The sequence below is a fragment of the Lemur catta genome, chromosome 19 (genome assembly GCF_020740605.2).
Source record: "Lemur catta isolate mLemCat1 chromosome 19, mLemCat1.pri, whole genome shotgun sequence".
NCBI classification, from domain to species: domain Eukaryota; kingdom Metazoa; phylum Chordata; class Mammalia; order Primates; family Lemuridae; genus Lemur; species Lemur catta.
The window spans coordinates 33,640,024-33,660,391 of NC_059146.1; the positions used below are offsets into that span (position 1 = coordinate 33,640,024).

The following is a 20,368-nucleotide window of genomic DNA, read 5'->3' on the forward strand; positions in this document are numbered from 1 at the left end:
GCCTAAACTGTTTGTACAAGCGATGTGGTTTATACCGAACTGCCTGCCTTCCTTCTGGGAATTTGGAATTTGGGGTCATGCTAGGCAGAGGTGCTTACCTGACAGCCCCCAGCAGAAACCCTGGGCACTGAGTCTCTAACAGTCTTCCCTGGCAGATGGCACGTCACATGTGTTGTCACAAACCATTGCTGGAGGAATGCAACACAGCTGTGTGACACCACTGGGAGAGGACTCCGGGAAGCCTGCACCTGGTTCTTCCAAATGTCACCCAGGTGCCTTTCCCTTTGCTGGTGTTACTTTGTGTTCTTTTGCTGTAATCAGTCGTAGCCATGAGTTTTGCAAGTCCTCCTAGTGAATCACTGAAGCTGGGGTGGTTGTGGGGACCCTGACATACCTATGGATGTCCAGTTTCTTCAGCACCATTTATTGGAAAGGCTGTCTTTTCCCCTTGAACTGTTTTGACACTTTTGTCAAAGTCACTTGACCATAAACGTACAGATTTATTTCCGTACTCTATTCCAATTCATCGCCTGTCCTTATGCCAGTTCCATGCTGTCTTGGTTACGGTGGCTTTCTGGTAAGTTTTTAGATCAAATAGCATAAGTTTTCCAACTTTGTTCTTTTTCAAAATCGTTTTGGCTCTTCTAAGTCCTTTGCATTTCTATATAAGTTGAGGCCACCATGTGTTTTTGTATCCTTTATTCTGTTAACATATTGTGTTACATTAATTGATTTTCAGAAGTCAAACTAACCTTGCATTCCTGGGATAAATCCCACTCAGTCATGGTGTGTAGTCTTTTTTATATGTTGCTAGGTTTGGGTTGCTATTTGTTGAGGATTTTTGCACACATATTCATGAAAGATACTAGTCTATTCTTTTGCTTTCTTGTAATGTCTTTCTCTGTTTCAGGTCAGGTTAATGCTAGCTTCACAGAATGAATTGCAAAGCCGTACCTCTTCCTCTATTTTCTCATCTATTTCTTTTGGAGGGGGTAATTTATGGCCTTTCAGGGAGTGACTGGAGCAGTCTTCTTTTCTCTTCTTAAGGCTAATTTTTTGCAGGAATGTCTGAGGATTAATGTCTGGCAGCTCACAGTGTTGTTGGCCATGTCCCCAGGTCCATTTGCTGGCAGTTGTGGAGCACGGTGGGACAGGTGCTCGGAGTCTCTTACCTGGTCACATCTGGCACTCATCTGCAAGCAGTGCCCTGAGCCTCCCTGCGGGGACTGGGGGTTGGGTCTGCTCACCCAGAAGCTGGGATGCTCGGCTGAAAGCACTTCTCTCCCTCCTCTCTTTCAACAGAGTAGCCACGAACCAGAAGGTGCGGGAGCAGGTGCGGCTAGAACTGAGCTTTGTCAACTCGGACCTGCAGATGCTCAAGGAGGAGCTGGAGGGACTGAACATCTCAGTGGGAGTCTATCAGAGTGCAGAGTAAGTGGGAGCAGCGCTTCTGCCAAATACTGCTGAGCCTGAGGGCGTGCCTGCATCGAGTATGTTGCATAGAGAGGCCGGCGGGCGTTACAGACCAAGGGCATGCCAGCCCCCACTTTGGGAAGTGAGAGAATGATCAGGTTTGGGGTTGAGCAAGGTGCTAGAGTTGGAGGGATGAACCTGTGGGGTTTGCTGGGAAATACCTGGAGTGTTGGGCAAAACCGCTTTTGTCCAAAGACCTCTCAAGTCTTGGACATGACACCCTACATTCAGCTTCTCTGCTCTCAGGATGTGGCTTTGTGGGAGAGCTGAGTGTCTGGGGACAGGTAGGTAGGTGGCATCTCTCACATAGGCTGGGGTGGTGGGTCTGTCATAAGGATACCCTGGGAACTTCTGTAGAGAGCTGTGAAAGCTGACCTTCCAGGTGGGGCCCCGTGTCCCTGCCCTCTTCCCTCCCAGGCCCTGATACTGGGTCACTCTGTGGATAGCGTGCAAAAGGTATAAAGCACCTTGACCGGGATAATGGGACCCTCGTGACTTCCCTGAGCAGATGGTGCAACGGAGCCACTTCAGCAGTATGTCCTGTTGCATATTCGAGAGATGAATGTTCTAATTCACAGGCATTCCTTTGGGGGTGTCAGTGGGAGGTGTAATATTGACATGTGGCCTTCAGACAAGCTCAGACTCTCCCCTACCCGAGTGAGCCACCTTCGAAAGAAATGCCCGTCTTTTAGAAGGAGTAATTTTGAGAAGCTTGAAAGAAGGGTGTATGTACTTTTTGTGTGTGGGGACGTGACACTTCTCGAAAAACAGGTGGGCCCCAGAGAAAACTCGTTGGAAAACAGCACCTGGGATTAACAGAAGGAAGACATGTTTGAACTTTAGGTCCCTTTGGAGTGTGCATTTCCTGATTATAATCCTCTGCACAGCACCTGGGGCGTCCCTCAGAGCCGCGGGGAAGGTTTGGTGCCTGAAACCTCTGCAGGCGACGTCCTGTGCCCGGCTCCCTCACAGGCTCCTGGCGCGGTTTGGAACACCTGGTCAGAGTGACAACAGAGGGAAGGTCCTCCCAGACTGCACTCCGGTGTTCAGTTCTAGTGTTCTGCCCAAAAGGTCCAGGTTCCTCGAGGAGGCAAGGCAGGGCCGAACTTCAGTGATAAACATCGACCGCTTCATACTTGCATTTGCTGTGCTAGAGAGTGAGGCAGTCCACGGCGGGGCTCCCCACAGAGCCGTGCACTTGTGGCCCCCGGTGTGGTCACCGTGGCTTTAGGGTGGCCAGGCAAACCCCTGTGCCACTGGGAAGAGGGGACAGAGAAGGACAGAGTCAACATGACACCCTACATTCAGGTTCTCTGCTCTATGTTCAAAGTACTTCATTTCTTTTTTAGCACAGTTGGTCTTCAAACACTTTTTGAGGTAGGCAGGAAAGAAATGATCTCGTTGTGCAGCTGAGAAAACTCAGGGAGGCCTGAGGTCACCCAGAGAGTCACGTTAGTGCCATGTTGGGGCGGGTGCCCTGGTGTAGGCACTCAGTGCTCCTTCTTGTTGCCTGAGTGGTCCCAGGAAGAGCAGACCTTTCCTCTAGCCCTACGTGGCACGAGGACAGGAGGGCGGTGGGGTCTGGGGGAGTGAGGCCCGGCCCACCCTCATGTCCTTCCACCGGCGTCCAGCTTTCCCCGGAGGCTCTGGGGAAGCCGTGCACCTGGCTTGGGTCTCCCTGCTTTTAGCACCGCCGGACCACAGAAGCAGCTCACCCTGCCCAGCCCTCCTGGCCTTCTCTCTGGGCTGGGCTGAGCAGCCCGAGGAGGTTTCCTGTTACAGGTCAGGGAACTAAATCCCTATTTGCAAAACATGGCCTGAGCCTGGTTCACTTCCTGCTGGCCCTGCCCCTAGGAATGCAGGCTCGGGGAACACTCCCAGGGCAACCTGTGGGTTGCCGAGTGGTCAGCGAGGGGAGAGGAGGTGGAGGGGAAGTGGCTATCCTGACTTCAGGCTGGGGGCCTGGGGTACTTGGTGTCAGATGGGGGCCCCTGTCCTCCAGGCATTTCTTGTTCAAGTGATGGGACCCCTAGACTGGCACACCTCAAAGGAGCAGGCCCCTACGAGACCAGGGTTGTAAGTGTGTGGGGTGTGTTGGAGAGCTAGCGGACAGGTGGTCCCCCCTGCGGGGAGGAGAGGAAGAGGAGGAGGAGGAGGAGGGGCTGGGGCTGACAACAAAACCCCAGTGTGTACCTGGGTAGGAGCAGTGAGCGCACCAGGCACAGACCCTGGTGCGTGGTAGGTTCTCAGCACAGTTGCTGAAGGAAGCGTTGAGACCGGAGGGACAAGCTGGGGTGGAGGGGCAGGGGGCCGGCGTCTTAGGCTGATTTCTCCAGGGTCATAAGGAGCCAGGATTGGTTTTAGAGCAGAGGGAGAGGCGTGACCCTGCGGGAAATGAACCCGTCAGCCAGGTGTGCGCGGGACGGGCACGAGGAGCGAGTGGGACCTGCGCTGGGCTGTGGGGGCCCAGGCTGTGGGGTGCAAAGCACCCTGGTGGAAGGTGCTCACGTGCCCTGTTGTGTTCTTCATAGGGAGGCATTTACAATCCCCCTGATTCCTCTCGGCCTGAAGGAGACGAAAGATGTTGACTTTTCGGTTGTCCTTAAGGTAAGTGGCAAAGCAGTGGGCAGTGGGCACGGTGGGAATACGGGAATGGCGTGTCCCTCGCGGTGGCCGAGAGTCAGTTGATGTCTGCAGGGTGACCCCGAGACCCCTCTTGGCCAGCTACACAGAGAATTTGTGTACTTATTTGTCCCATGTTCTTGCTGTTGTCTTTGGTGACTTTTGAAGCTTTTTCCTGGGTGCCTGGAGAGATTGGGTCGGAAACCCAGTCTGGCCTTCCCGGGGAGGCCGAGTCAAAGAGGGTCTGTGTGAATGTGCTACAGCATCTGAAAATTGTTTAGTATCATTGTTCCTAAATTGTGTAACCAGTTGAGGCCATGTTTTGGAAAGAATAGCTAAAGTTTTTTCCCCAACATTTTATTATATAAATTTCCAAATGTATCCAAAAATGGTAAGAATTTTACAGTGAGCTCCTGTGTACTTACTACTACCTGGATTCTACCCATAACATTTTACTATAACTGCTTTATCACATCTGTCTGTCTAGGCATCCCCGTGTCTATTAACCCATCTTATTTCAGAGTAAATCAAAAGATGTCAATTCACTACCTTGAAATAGTTTTTTTTTTTGAGATAGGGTCTTGCTCTGTCACCTGGGCTGGAGTGCCGTGGCGCCAGCCTAGCTCACAGCAACCTCAAGCTCCTGGGCTCAAGTGATCCTCCTGCCTCAGCCTCCCGAGTAGCTGGGACTACAGGCGTGCACCACCACGCCTAGCTAATTTTTTCTATTTTCAGGAGAGACAGGGTCTTGCTCTTGCTGAGGTTGGTCTCGAACTCCTGAGCTCAAGTGTTCCTCCCCCCTTGGCCTCCCACTACCGTTTAATCCTTGAATTAACTCTTACAGTTTTTTGTTTGTTCCTTTTCCCCCCCTCAAATCGTACTCCCCTCTCATTGAGCAGATGCTTATAGACCCCCCAGTGCCTGGCACTGTGCTGGGTGCTGGAGATGCCACGAGCCCGGCCATGGGGGCCTGGGGGTCAATGGGGCTCCAGGTAGGGTGTGGGAGAGGGGCTTTGATGGCTCACACAGCAGAGGCTGCACCCCCAGGCTGGGGCCAGGAGACCGTCCTGTGCCTGGGATTCCCTCCTCTTTCTCTTCCTTCTCCCCAGCTCAATCAATTGAGTATTAATGAATCACTTCCAACTTCCATTTAGGAGGAGAAAGGGGATGAGGTGGAAGGTGGTGCACAGGCGTGAGTTATAGGAATTAATCCAGCATCATGAAAAAGAATTATTTTTCTTTCCATAGTAACCCTGTTGACTCAGACTACTTTTTGTCTAGAAAAGAAAAAATTATCACATGGCATTTGATCACTGCTTTTAAAAGCAATTGATTTGTATTTTGGAAGCTTCTGCACTTGACCTTTGTTCTCAAACAGAGACTGAGCTGCCTGTCCTCAGATGGGCCTTTTTTTAGTCATTCATTCATTCATTCATTCATTTATTTTTCAGCATATTATGGGGGCACAAATGTTTAGGTTACAATCGGGCCTTTTCGACCAAATCCTTGTTTAAAATCAGGTCCTGGTCCCTGAGTCTGGGGTGTGTTCTGGAGTCGAAGAAGGGAAGCTGGGAGCGTTTCAGTACTCCGACATACCGGAAGGTTGATTTTCTGGGTGGGAAGCAACTGAGGAGCAGCAGCTTTACGCCAGTGCTCCGCAGGCTGCCTGGACTCGTAGATGTTCCGTGCCGCAGGTCTGTGGCTCTCAGAATCCTCCGTGTGTCTGTGGAAATGTCTCTGGTTGCTTTTGCAGAAGAGTTTCTTTAAGATTTAGTCTGTCTGTTTTTTGGTGCCAGTGCTACAGGAATGTGGGCACTTACAGGGGAGACTCTCTTGGAGAAACTTAGGAATTTTATAGGCATCTCTGAGGGTCCAATTAAGTCATGTGCTGAATTCCACATTAAAGCAAGTGAAAAAAAAAAAAAATCACATGTTGTGGGTATGGCCAGCTGCTATTCAGCCAAAGCTTCCAACCATGTCATTTTAGCCTAAAAGGGACTCTACAAATGTCAGTCGTACAGAAATGAGAATGTGTGGGAGGCTTTCTGTGTTTTCTCCTTCCACATTTGTGCTTGAGAGAACACAGGCATCACAGAAGTGGTTCAGCACTCATAATTAGGGTAATTCAATTTTATTTTGTTGTTTGAGACAGAGTCTCTCTCTGTCACCTGGGCTAGAGTGCCGTGGTATCAGCCTAGCTCACAGCAACCTCAAACTCCTGGGCTATTTATTTATTTTGCTGATTAAGAACATTATTGCAGAACATTCAGAAAATACCAAGACGTGATGATCCTTCCCCACCGAGCTATGCAGCTTGCCCAGTGCTTAATCTTTGGACACTCTGATCTCTTCCTCTAATCAGGGCCCTGCCGCGTGAGCGTGCTGGGAGTGAAGGTTGGATGAGATACATCCATTAAGGGCTTAGCATGGTGTCTGCCTATAGCAGGCACAAAGCAAGCCATCTTTCATTTTCATTCTTTAGGAAGCTTCCAGATGCTTGCTATCGTCAACAACTCCCCACTGAGCATCTTTGCACACTTTGCTGAATATTCCCTTCCGGTTTTTCTTAGAGACAGGATCTTGCTTTGTCACCCAGGCTGGAGTGCAGTGGCTCCACCATAGCTCACTATAGCCTTGAACTCTTGGACTCAAGCCGTCCTCCCACCTCAGCCTCCCAAAGTGCTCGGATTACAGGCGAGAGCCACCGCCCAAATATTCCCCTTGGATGAATTTCCAGATGTGGATCTGGCAGGTCAAAGAGAACATGTTACCTAGTTACCCACCAGAAGTCATCCTGCCTTAACAGTCCTGCCAGCTGTGTGCGACTTCTTATCCTCCTCAACCTGTATTTACACTGTAATCAGTCATTTGGATTTCTAAAAATATCTTCTTGATTTCCATGAAATCTGGCAAAAATGATATCTTATTATAGTTTGCATTTCTTTGATCAGTATTGGGGTTAAATATATTCTCGTGTGTTTATTTTTACCTTCCTTCGTTTTGAGACGCTTGTTTCTGTCCCATAATAGTCCCTCCTTTAGACGCACATCAGCCACACTGTGTGCCTCCTTCCTGCCTAGGCCTGATGGACGTGCCGTTCTTGTGCCACTTGCAGGAATGATGGCTTTTGTAAATTACATGATTCTCACGTCTGCGTAAGTCTGTTTCTGATCCATATCTGGTTCTTGCCTAGCCATTTCTCCCCGTTTAGTCCCTGTGCATTTCAACACCAAGTAGAACAAGCCTCCTTTGTGTTACATGTTTTCAAAACTTTTTTGGCTTTTCCCCCCACGTTTTTGCTTCCATGTTTTGTCAAGATCACCCGCCCCCATAGTACTCTTGACTTGGATTGAAATAGCATTAGATTCATAGATTTAAACAAAACTGCCTCTTTTTATCTGCAAAAATAATATTTTCAGTTGTCGAGGTCAACTAACAGCAAGTTTTTTGGGGGCAAGGACCACGTCTATCTTGTTAAAAAATGATTTAATGAATAAATGACAGAAAGAAGGCAGTAACACATGTCCTTCAGTAAAGTTTAATAATTGTCTGCTTCATTAAATCCATTTTACCCCTAGGAATGTCGTACTTTGTTGCCATTGTGGAAGGTATTGTTTCTCTGTTACATTTTTCTAATTGGTTGCTGCTTGTACAAGAAAGGAACACTATGGACTTTTTTACTATTGACTATTATATGTTAACTTTTTGGCCACTTGATTGAATTCTTATTGGTTGAGTAATGCTTCAGCTGATACTTTTGGGTTTTATGAACATGCTATTATTTTATCAAAAATATTTTGATTCTTTCTCATATGTATGTATCTTACTTTTCTTAATTTGTTGGCTAGAGAACTTGCAGATTTAGGCTAATAAGTAATAGCAATGTTGGTAAAAGTCCTCATTTTGCCCCTGATGCTTACTGCGGTTTCAGCTAGATATTTTTAATCCTACTAAGTACTTTTAATCTAGCCTAGTTTCCTAAGTTTCAAATTCAGGAATACATTTAGAATTTTCTCAAAATCCTCTCTGACTTTCTTGAGGTGAACATAAGGTTTCCCTTTTAACTTCTTATTTTAAGTGTGATTTCTCCCCTTCTAAGAATCGTTGCGAGTATCCGAAGTGGAAGTTGGCAGGCCGTGCTGCAGCGGGAAGGACGCAGTTCTCTCCCTTGAGCATCTCCTGAACAGTGGCCCCTCACGCTGCTCTCGGGGAGGTCAGCAGCGGAGGCCCAGATCAACTTTGTCCTTGTGACCATCCTCCCCTTAATGTCACTAATAGCACAAGAGCACTTGAAAACCATTTCAAGTTTTACAGATGGCCATTGTGTTAGTAGAGAAACCAATTCTAAACATCATCACTTTAAGTAAAGTCATGAAGAAAATCTCTGACAGCATCATAAAACAAAAGGAAAAGTTGTGTTAAAAATGACCAAATTAGCTGGCTCACACCTGTAATCCCAGCAGTTTGGGAGGACGAGGTGGGAGGATCACTTGAGGCCAAGCGTTCAAAACCAGCCTGGGCAACATATCAAGACTTCATCTCTCTATTAAAAAAAAAACAATTAGCCAGGCATGGTGGCATGTGCCTATAGTCCTAGCTATTTGGGAGGCTGAGGCAGGAGGATCGCTTGAGCCCAGGAGTTTGAGGTTGCAGTGAGCTGTCATCATGCCACCACACTCTAGCCCAGGCAACAGAGCGAGACCCAACCTCAAAATAAAACAAAACAAAAACAAAAAAAAAACCCAGAAGGAACCTTCTGTATATCTTTGGACTTAGGAAGACGTCTTCTAGGGATCTATCTGAGGAACTAGTTAAGAGTATACACAAGGATGGTCAGCACGGTGTTAACTTAATTGTGTTTAATTGTAAAAACTTGGAAACAAGTCTCTTGGAATGTGGGACTTAAGTAAAAATCTTGGTACATATTGGCTAGTAGATACTCAGTTTATTTGTCAAATAAACTGATGATGAAATACATTCATCACAGTGGAGGATTATATAACTATTAAAACTCATGCTACAGAATATTTTATAGCATATGTAAATGTCTGATCCATTGCCAAGTTAAAAGCATAGCAAAGCTGTATATTCAGTGCAAACCCATTTTTGTAAGACAAGTATATACATGTGTATGTCTATATATTGAACATGTAAAAAGCAGGAGCTTTAATGTAGAAGGTGTGTAAAGAGAATACTCACAGACACTTGGGAAAACATAAGTGAACAATCCGTCTCAACTTCCTTGCAGCCAGGGAGAGCCAGCACTTGTGGAAGATGTTATGTAGGAACCATTCTCAACTTATGCTACTCTTATTTTTTTCCTGTAATACTTGTCATCTTTTAATATACTGTATAATTTGCTTACATTGTCTGTCTCTTCTTGTGGGACTAGAAGCTCTTTGGGTTAGTCTTTGTTCACTGATGTAGCCCAAGCACTTAGAACAGTGTCTGGCACGTGGCAAATGACCATCTGTATTTGTTGAATGACCAAATGAACTCACAGAACAGTTTCAAATACTGGGTTGTGGACCCAGTTAGGGCGTAGGAGTCTCACTGCGGTGTTTCGTTTGTGGAAGTGCCTAGAGCGGCTCCCACCGAGTCTTCCAGCACAGCCCCCGAGGGCAGCAATCTGGTAACATCGGTGTCCTTTGCCTGGAAGACCCTGTCCCCGGGTTCTGAGGGCAGCCCAAGGTTGAACCCCTAAATATATCTGTGAGGTTTGCTAGCATTGTTTAATGTGTAGGTCACTTAATATGCTACAAAGACTTTTTTTTTAGCATCTCTGGTTGGGCACAAACTACAAAGACATTTTTAAATAAGTAACTTCTACTTTCCTAAAAACGAAAACAACTAAAGCAACATGCAACATTAAAAGTCTACATAAACAAAATCAAGAAAATAATCCCCCCACTCCAAAAATCACTGCAGTGTGCGATCTCTCATGTCTTTCTGTATTCTTTTTTTTAAAGCGGGGGACACATTTGCCGTATTACTGTTTTACATGTTTATGGTTTTGAATCATGTTTTATAGTATCTTATCTCATTTTTCTTGAAGGATTTTATCCTGGAACACTACAGTGAAGACAGCTATTTATATGAAGACGAAATCGCGGATCTTATGGATCTGAGACAAGTAGGTTTCTGTGTGCAGCAGAGGAGGGAGGGAGGGTGGTTGATCACTGCAGACTGTGGTCCAGTGGCATCGGGGATGAGTGGGGGCGATGGTGGCTGTTGGGATCATGCGTTCCTCTTGCTGCATGAGCCAACCATGCAAGGGGACGGGGCTGGGGTGGACTCCAGGATTCCAGACTTCATCCCAGCCCCCTTTCCACACCTCCTGGAGTCCATGATACTGGCCACGGAGGCCACATGCCGCACAAGTAGAGAAAGTGCCTGTCCATGTGTGCAGGGCACCTTTTGGGGTGGGCCGGCTGCTGGGTTCTCCTCTGCTCAACCCTCTGTGGTTCTTTTCCTTTCAGTCTTGTCGGACGCCCAGCCGGGATGAGGCCGGGGTCGAACTGCTGACGACTTACTTCCTCCAGCTGGGTTTTGTCGAGAGTCGCTTCTTCCCGCCCACGCGGCAGATGGGGCTCTTGTTTACCTGGTAGGTGCCTGAGGTCTGCAGGGTGCTTTCCCACGGCAGCGGCAGTCTGGGGACCTCAGGACCATGGATGCCCCCTGCACAGCGGCCCCCTGTCCTGCCTGCCCCATTCATGCGGGGGAGTCTGGGGAGAGACCAATAAGTTGGTGTTTGTTTATGAAGCACATCTGGGAACAGACAGCTCCAACAGACCGTGGCTTCTTGCTGCTCAGAGCAAGTGAGCCAAGGAGAAGAGGCATTTTTTTTTTGTGCTCATTGTATCGTTGGGGGAACACTGGGGCTCTGAGGTGGAACTAACAAGTAGTAAGATTTTTGTCCCAGGCTGGACGGGTGTGCAGGTGAGAGAGAGAGAGAGAGAGAGAGAGCAGGCGCAGGAGAGACTTGGGTTTTGTCCCGGTGAGACAAGGGCTGCAAACAGAAATAGATCAGATTTTAAAAACTGAAGCAGCACATTTGATTCTTTTCCAAAATTGGTATTTTCAAAGATTATTATAAATACTCTGGAGATGCCCTGGCTCTTCTCTGAGTGTACTTAAGAGTGTGGATGAAGGTTAAGTAAACCCTAACAGTGAAGGGGTATATTCAGAATTAAATTTGACCAGAGCAGACAGGTGGCTACTGATGCTTTTTGGAAAGGAAGGGCAGATGACCTGTTGTCAGAATGCAGTAGCTGCCTTCGTGGGTGACGGGGCGACAGGTGGTTTCTCCTTAGTCTGGAATTAGGAAGAAGTTCCCTGCCTTCCTCCTGGTTGACACGGAACTTCAAAACAAATCCTGGGAAGGGTTAATTGCTGTGTTTCATTTAGGAGACTTTATTGCTTAGAGCATTTTTAGGTTCGCAGCAAAATTAAGCAGAAAGTATAGAGCCCATATGCCCCCTGCTACACCACCCTCCTGCCCCCACCCATCTGTTCCCCCACCGGAGGGGTATGTTTGTTACAGCTGATGAACCTGCCTCGACACATCATCATCACCTAGAATCCATCGTCTAGAGTTCAGTTTTTTTATTTGAGACAGGGTCTTGCTCTGTCGCCTGGGCTAGAGTGGAGTGGTATCATCATAGCTCACAGCAACCTCAAACTCCTGGGCTCAAGCGATCCTCCTGCCTCAGCCTCCCGAGTAGCTCAGACTACAGGCATGTGCCACCTCGCCTACCTAATTTTTCTGGTTTTTGTAGAGACAGGGTCTCGCTCTTGCTCAGGCTGGTCTCGAACTCCTGGCCTCAAGCGATCCTCCCACCTCAGCCTTGCAAAGTGCTAGGATTACAGGCGTGAGCCACCACACCTGGCTGAGAAGCTTATTTTTGTGTATGGCTGTGGGGGTCTTTATTCAGTATGATCAGACCTGTCATCTTGCTTGGGAACAAAAGCCTCACTGCACGTGTAGCTTTTGAATTTTATTCAGGAAATGAATTTTGTCTATTTTCACCCCGAAGTGGCATTAAGTAGCCAAGTCACTTGCATGTGTTCTTTTAAATAGGTATGACTCCCTCACCGGGGTTCCGGTCAGCCAGCAGAACCTGCTTCTGGAGAAGGCCAGTGTTCTGTTCAACATCGGCGCCCTCTACACGCAGATCGGGACCCGGTGCAACCGGCAGGCGCAGGCTGGGCTGGAGAGCGCCGTGGACGCCTTTCAGAGAGCCGCAGGTGTGTCTGCTCGAGGGCTGCCCGGGTGGAACCTGGGCCCTGCCAGGTGGCGCCAGGGCAGCCCAGCTGAAGAGGGTCTCGGGGTCCTCCCCAGCCCCAGCCTTGCCTCACAAGCCTGAACGGCCTGGGCCAGTTTTCGGCAGCGTTGTGACTCCCCGCTAAGAGATGTGCTCAGCGGTTGAAACCCTGTCGCTCAGCCTGGGATGGGGTGGCTCGGGTACACAGTGAGTCCTGTGGGTAACGATTAATCTTTCCAAATGTGTGGCCCCGAGGCCGGCAGTGGATAACTGTGTCTTTCAACGCTGTGCTGAAGAACAGAACAACTTTTCCCGAATAGTTATTTCGTTTTCCCCCTTTTGTCGGGTGTGCCTTGTCAGAGCGTGTTACCCTGCGCCTTTATCCTGTGCTCGTTCCGTCACGTTTGCGCCTGGGCTTGGTGTTCTCGGCCCTTTGTCGGGTGAGGCATTCAAGGGGTGCCTTGCTGTTCTGTCACCTTCTGCTGGGACTCCCAGATGCTTTTCCCATTTAACCTCTTTTCCCTGTCAGTCACCCCTGAAAGTCTCCCTGGTGCAGGAACAGCTGTGGGGTGGAGGACAGAGGCGGCTTAGCGCCCACCTGGGGTCACCAGGCCTGGCGCTGTGGAGAGCCTGGTACCACCCACATGTGTCCAGGGTCCTGCGTCCCTCCCTCCAGCAGGGCTGTGTCTGGGCAGACTCCTTGCAGGGAACGTGGGCTGGGGCAGGGCACAGTGCACACCGCGGCAGGGTCCCCACTCTGGCCCCACAGTGTGTCACCTTTGGTGCTGCCCCTTATCGTGGTCCCCTCCCCCACCCGCACAGAACCTTTGTGGACATCTCACCTGCTCTGCAAGCCTGTGAGGAGCCCTAGCTTCACCGTTTGGGCTCACTGTGGGCTCTCCTGTGTTAAATGATTGGCCCCTTGGGATGAAACGGGATGCTGAGATTCCAGGTGGGAGTGGATTGCTTTGGCTAGCAATCCCTTTCTGGCTTTCTGAGGACTCTTGAGCAGGCATCCGTGGGACCTGTCTGCAGGATTGCTGGGATTTAGACAAAGAGAAGCTTGAGCACCGTGGGGAGTGCGAGGGAACCCCCAGGGAGCTCTAGCTGGCAGCAGGTGCCATCCCTCTGCAGGGCGGCAGAACCAGAGGAACCAGTTGGATGGGATTCGGTCAGAGATTATATTTCAGCTCCAGATTGACTGTCAGTTAATGCTTCTGACAGTTAATTTTCTAAAGTTTACGGGGGTGGGGGGGGCATGGGCAATATATATAACCTAAACTTCTGTACCCCCCATAGTATGCTGAAATAAAAAAAAAGAAGAAAAGAAAAAAAATAAATAAAGTTTAAAAAAGGCATCTGGGAGCTATAGCATGAAAATTTCCACCAGAGTGGACTGAGTTGATATTTCTGGGGTCCTAGGGAAAAGCCCCCAGTTTCTCATGTGTGAGCGTCATTGGGAGCCCCTCAGCCTTGCACCTGCTTCCTGCTTTCCCCTCCACAAATGCCTGGTCGTGGGTGGAATGTCTCCCGGTTGTCGCAAGGGAGACAGTGGAGGGGAGGCCGGTTTCCTTGCTCGGTACCGATGTAAGTGTTTTGGAAGAAAATCCAGTGTTTTTTAATTGTGCTAAAGTATACATGACATAAAATCTATTTTAACCATTTTTTATTATGGTAAAATACACATAACATGAAATTACCATTTTAACCTTTTTTTCCCCCTTTTTTTTGAGACAGAGTCTTACTGTGTCTCCCAGCCTGGAGTACAGTGGCACCATTATATCTCACTGCAGCCTCCAACTCCCGGGCTGAAGTGATCCTCCTGCCTCGGCCTCCCTAGTAGCAGGGCCTACAGCCACACGTCACCATCACACCTGGCTAATTTTTTATTCATTTTATTTTTTTGTAGAGATGGGGTCTCACTATTTCCCAGGCTGGTTTTGAACTCTTGGCCTCAAGCAATCCTCCCGCCTTGACCTCCCTAAGTGCTAGGATTACAGGCAAGAGCCCCCACAACTGGCCCATTTTAACCATTTTTAAGTGTGCAGTTCGTTGGTGTTAAGTATGTTCATATTATTGTGCAGTGATCACCACTGTCCACCTGCAGAACTTTTTCATCATCCAAAGTGAAATTCTGTACTTACCAAACACTGACTCCCTTTCCCCTCTCCCCACGGCCTTGGGAGCCTTTATTCTACTTTCTGTTCCTGGGAATTTGACTATTCCAAGTACCTCATCTGAATGGAATCACATAATACTTGTTCTTTTACAGTTGGCTATTTCACTTTAGCATGTATTCATTTATACCGTAGCATGTGTCAGAATTTCATTCCTTTTTAAGGCTGAGAAGTATTCCATCGTATTATAGACGCATATCACATGTGTCTGTCCATTCATCCACAGACAGACGTTTGGGTTGTTTCCGCCTTTTGGCTTCTGTGAGTGATGCTGCCATGAGCATGGTGTGCAGGTACAGTGAAGCCCTGCTTTCAGTTCCTTGGGGGCACGCCCAGGAGTGGAATTGCTGGATCATATGGTCATTAAGAATCCAATTTGTGAAGATGCAGTAGGACGCCAATGTTCTATTTTTGCTTCTGTCATTCTCTGCAGCAGCATGGTGAAGTAAATGTGACCCCAAACTAATGAGCAAAAATGTGACACTTCTAGGGGTTTTAAACTACCTGAAGGAAACGTTCACCCACACTCCCAGCTATGACATGAGCCCCGCCATGCTCAGCGTGCTCATCAGAATGATGCTCGCACAAGCGCAGGAAAGCGTGTTTGAGAAAATCTGCCTTCCCGGGATCCAGAACGAATTCTTCATGCTGGTGAAGGTGGCTCAGGAGGCTGCCAAGGTGAGACTTCCTGGTTCCTGTGACTTCTGGGGGTGGCAGGGTACGTTGGTACAGGTGGGCTGGAAGCAGCAGGGGCTTCCCACGGCTGCTTGCCCATGACCTGGGCAGCGTGCCCACCCCGGCTGGGACTGCTGGCTTGCATTTTCTTGGCAAATATCGGTGCTTCAGATACGGATCACTGATTCCATCTGCAGCTTAGCCTAAAAACCAGCACTAGTGACAGCTGCCTGATCCCCCCTCGTTAACTCCGACGCTGACAGCACAAGGAGTTAGTTGCCTGGAGCCGCGGCCTCCGGCAGGGGCAACCACACGGAAGGAAGGGCTCTTTCTCCGCAGGCATCTGTGTGCGGGTCCCTGCGCCTGGCCGCCCCTTCCCAGTGCCCGCTCTGTTTCAGGTGGGAGAGGTCTACCAGCAGCTGCACGCGGCCATGAGCCAGGCGCCGGTCAAAGAGAACATCCCCTACTCCTGGGCCAGCCTGGCCTGCGTGAAGGCGCACCACTACGCGGCCCTGGCCCACTACTTCACTGCCACCCTCCTCATGGACCACCAGCGTAAGGCTTGGGCGCCTGGTGGCTGGGGGTCTGCTCAGGGCTGTGGTCAGGCTGCCGGGGGCTGGGGGGGAGGGACGGGGACTCTGAGCTGAGAGATGCCCGGAGATGCTCACAGCCTTAAGGCAGAGAACGAGAATGACACGTGACCAGGCGGCTGTCACACAGGGCAGGGTGGGAGTGGGGGCTATAAACTCTTGTTGGGGGAGGAAGGGGGACAGCTTTATTTCTGCCTAGGGGCAAGCAGATGACTTTTCACCTGGAATCTAGAATCTAAGGGCTGCCAAAAACTCAGTAATCAACATGAGGAACATTTTAAGGTAATATTTTAAATGAATCAATAAAATGTATGATGATGGAAATTTTAAATAAGGACCGAGATCGGTAACGGTTCTATGCTGAGCCGTATGGGAGCCTGAGGCAAGAAGAAATTTTGACATTTTGTTCATCGCAGGCTTTTTTGCATTGATTTGGATACTCTAAAACTTGCATTAAATTATTACGTATCTTGTTTACTGAGTTCCTGGCACTCAATGAAATGTGGAGCCCAAGGTAGGTGGCTCACTTTCTTCGCCCTAGTGCTGACTCTGATCTAGAGGTTGGGTGGCAGTTTTGGTTAGTTTTGATTGTCGACTACTAACCAAAGCAGCCCCCAGAGTAATTAAAAGGGCAGCCCCTGGGCCGGGCACAGTGGCTCACGCCTGTAATCCTAGCTCTGGGAGGCCGAGGCGGGTGGATCGCTCGAGGTCAGGAGTTCGAGACCAGCCTGAGCAAGAGTGATACCCCGTCTCTACTAAAAATAGAAATAAATTATCTGGCCAACTAAAAATATATATAGAAAAAATTAGCCAGGCATGGTGGCTCATGCCTGTAGTCCCAGCTACTCGGGAGGCTGAGGCAGTAGGATCGCTTAAGCCCAGGAGTTTGAGGTTGCTGGGCAACAAAGCGAGACTCTGTCTCAAAAAAAAAAAAAAAAAAGGACAGCCCCTGGAGCCAAGACTGTTCGGGCTTATATCTCAGCTCTGCCATTAACAAGCTGAGAGACCTTTGCCAAGTTACTTAGCTGTGTCATGCCTCAGTTTGCTCATCTGCAAAATGGGTATATAAAGAGCAAATGGGTACATAAAGGGCTGTTATGAAAACTAAGTGTCTATGTGAAGAGCTAAGTAGTGCCTTGTGTAGTGTATCTCAGTCCCTCTTAAAGTGTTAGCTGCTACTGTTAGTATTATGTAGTCTATTCTGCGGGACAAGATATAGAAACAAATAGAAACACTGTATCTTGCCTCATTGGTATTATATAGTCTATTCCGCAGGACAAGACATAGAAACAGTTAGAAACCCTGTATCGTGCCTCATTAGTATTATATAGTCTATTTTGCAGGACAAGATAGGGAAACAGATAGAAACCCTGTATCGTGCCTCGGGAATTGCTATGGAGACACAAAGAGGCAGCGGTTGGAATCCTTGGTGTAGTCATGGGTGGTTTCCCAGAGGCAGTGACATTTGAGTTGGGCTTTTCCAGCAGAACAAGGAGGGGAAGGACAGCTATGAGCGAGCAAAGTGCACACAGGAACGGAGGTCAGGAGAGCTGAGGTAGCGGGAAGCGGTTTTGCGAGGTTCGAGAAGAGGACACGCACCAGGGAGGTGAGGTTGAGGGAGGGGAGGCCCCGCTGCAGGCGCGGAGGCCTCCAGAGGTGCCAGGCCAGGCGGGGCCGGGGCACAGGCTGTGCTGGGGGGGCCTGTGTGGTGCGTAACTTGGAGGAGGGCACGTGGGGGCTCAGGGCCAAACCATGAGCGCCTGGAGTGTGTTAGTCCCCGCGAGCAGAAGTGTGGGGGCCGGCTGGCCCGAGGCGTGTCCAGGGGCAGACTGTTTTCCCAAATCCTCGTACATCTGGAGCAGAAGGGAACCTAGAGGTGTGGCTGACGGAGAGATCTCTAAGTGGGTCTGTGGCCACGTCCGGAGCGGGGATTTCACCTGTGGCCTTGTTGCAGTGAAGCCAGGCGAAGACGAGGACCACCAGGAGAAGTGCCTGTCCCAGCTCTACGACCACATGCCAGAGGGGCTGGCGCCCCTGGCCACGCTGAAGAACGAGCCGCAGCGCCGACAGCTGGGTGCGTGTGGGTCCTGCTCCCGGGGCTGTGCCGCACCTGGTGTCCAGCGGGTCCTGCTCCCAGGCGGCTGCAGACGGGTCCCTGGGGAGGGCTCGGGAGAGTGGAGTGTCTGGGCTCAGAAAGCATGAGACACAGTGCCCCAGCGGGTTCCAAGAGCACCCAGGCCTCCCACCGTGGAGCCAGGGCTTTGACGATCTCCCAACACCCCAGTGGTCCCTGGGAGGGCCCTTGGCCAACCTGACGAGGAAGGATATGTGTGTGGAGTTTCTTATGTCACAGCTTCATCACCGAGAGCACCTAGGGACTCGTAATGAATTGCCCTGGTCAGTCTCCTCTGTGTGTCAGTGTGAAGATCTCTTTCCATGTGCAAACCTGACTTCCTCCACCACCAAAACCTGGGTCCCTCCCATGCCCTCCACATGCATGCGCACATGTACACACACACACACACACACACACACTCTCTCTCTCTCTCTCTCTCTCTCTCTCTCTCTCTCTCTCTCTCTCTCTCTCTCTCTCTCTCTCTCTCTCTCTCGCAGTCTCCCGTCTCAGTGATGGCAGCTGTATCTCCCTAGGTGCCCAGGCCAGAAACCTTGGGCTCACTCTCCACTCTTTTTTTTTTTTTTTTTTTTGAGACAGAGTCTGGCTCTGTTGCCCGGGCTAGAGTGAGTGCCGTGGCATCAGCCTAGCTCACAGCAACCTCAAACTCCTGGGCTTAAGCGATCCTACTGCCTCAGCCTCCCAAGTAGCTGGGACTACAGGCACGCGCCACCATGCCCGGCTCATTTTTTCTATATATACTTTTAGCTGTCCAGATCATTTTTTAAGTAGAGATGGGGTCTCACTGTTGCTCAGACTGGTCTCGAACTCCTGACCTCAAGCAATCCTCCTGCCTCAGCCTCCCATCACTCTCCACTCTTGTCACTGTTTCTCACCCCACATTTAATTAGCAAATCCGTTAAAAAACATATCCCAAATTCTATCACTTCTTATCCCATCACCCTGGTCAAAGCCACACGTATATAGCGCTTGCTTAACAAACATCGACTCGCTTAAACTCACACAACCCCGTGAGATAGGGCTGGTGGGATCCCCATTCTGCATCTCAGGAAACAGAGGCCCAGAGAGGTCACACAGTTTGCCCTGCTCATAAACGGTCTGCCTGCTTCCCTCTGTTCCATCAGAGTGCGGTCACGTGGGTCGGATCACACCAGTCCTCTGTCCACAGCCCAGTGGGCTCCCATCTTGCCCACAGCAGGAGTAGGGGTCCTCATCCACACTTGTCAGGTCAGGCATGGTCTGGCCCTGCCCTTTCTGACCTCTCCCACCCTCACTCCCCCCAGCTACCCCACCAGCTCCTGTTGCCCTTCAACACCTACCTCAGCATGCTCCTGCCCCAGGGCCTTTGCACTTGCTGCTCCTTCGCTGCCAGTGGGGCTGTACTCAGAAGTTACCATCTCAAAAAGCCTTTCTTGGTCACCCATCATTGAACAACCCATATTTCCACCTTCTCTTGCCACTTCTGCCTACCCTGCTTTATTTTTCTCTAGTACCTTGTCTCACTGCACAGTCTGTCACATATTTCTTTGTACTCTGCATATGACGTATTTCTTTGCTTGTTAATTATCTGTCTTCAACCCCTACATGTGAACTCCATGCATGCAGGGGCAAGTTTTTATTAATTGCTTTATCTCTAGTGCCTAGAACATTCAGTGAATATTTGTTGGTTGGATATTTTATGGACATAAGTGAGCTTACTACACATGCATTTAATGGAGGCGTAAGCTGTCCGGGTAGATCCTTCGGAAGAGAACGTCCACCTTCTCGGGCTGCCTCTCTGTGATGCATTCCCATGTCACGTGGCGGGTGCTGTCCGTCTGCAGGGAAGTCCCACCTGCGCAGAGCCGTTGCCCACCACGAGGAGTCTGTGCGGGAGGCCAGCCTGTGCAAGAAGCTGCGCGACATCGAGGTGCTTCAGGCGGTGCTCTTTGCGGCGCACGAGCGCTCCCGGCTCAAGTACGCGCAGCACCAGGCCGACGATGATCTCCTGAACTTGATCGACGCTCCCGACATTGTTTGTGAGTCACCGGGACCATGTGCCTGTTGTGTGGGTGCCTGTCCTGGGGACAGAGCACACCCGAGAGGCAGGGGTACCCCGGGGAGACCCAGCCTTTCTTTGCTGAGTGTGCAGGGCTCGGACAAGCCCTCGCCGCGTGCTGGGCACTTGAGGGCTGCACAGGGGAGGGACCGATGTGCTGTTCTTGCCCTGGAGTTTTCATCTCCTGATTCCCAAGTCCAGGGGCTTCCTTATGGTCTGCGTCCTTGTCAACCCCTTTGCAGCAAGACGCGCCCCTGCCCGGCGACTCTCCTCCCTCGGCACCGGGGCACCTGCCGTCTTGGTTCTCTTCTCGCTGCCCTGATCCCTCTCCCCCGTCCTCTTTGCCGACTCTTCTTGCCCAGTCCCACCCACCTCCTGGCATCTACCAAGGGTCT

General features: G+C 50.0%; 1 protein-coding gene across 2 annotated transcripts in view; it reads left to right on the forward strand.

The window, feature by feature from the left end:
* The window catches only part of RHPN2 (rhophilin Rho GTPase binding protein 2), a 45,244-nt gene that overhangs the window by 19,371 nt on the left and 5,505 nt on the right, over nt 1-20,368 (forward strand). For both annotated transcript variants that reach the window (XM_045531756.1, XM_045531757.1), the window contains exons 3-11: nt 1,303-1,431; nt 4,005-4,080; nt 10,151-10,228; nt 10,575-10,699; nt 12,176-12,342; nt 15,027-15,214; nt 15,610-15,766; nt 17,756-17,875; nt 19,759-19,953. In XM_045531756.1, the coding sequence (XP_045387712.1) occupies nt 1,303-1,431; nt 4,005-4,080; nt 10,151-10,228; nt 10,575-10,699; nt 12,176-12,342; nt 15,027-15,214; nt 15,610-15,766; nt 17,756-17,875; nt 19,759-19,953 (1,235 nt within the window). The remainder of the gene's footprint in view (nt 1-1,302; nt 1,432-4,004; nt 4,081-10,150; nt 10,229-10,574; nt 10,700-12,175; nt 12,343-15,026; nt 15,215-15,609; nt 15,767-17,755; nt 17,876-19,758; nt 19,954-20,368) is intronic.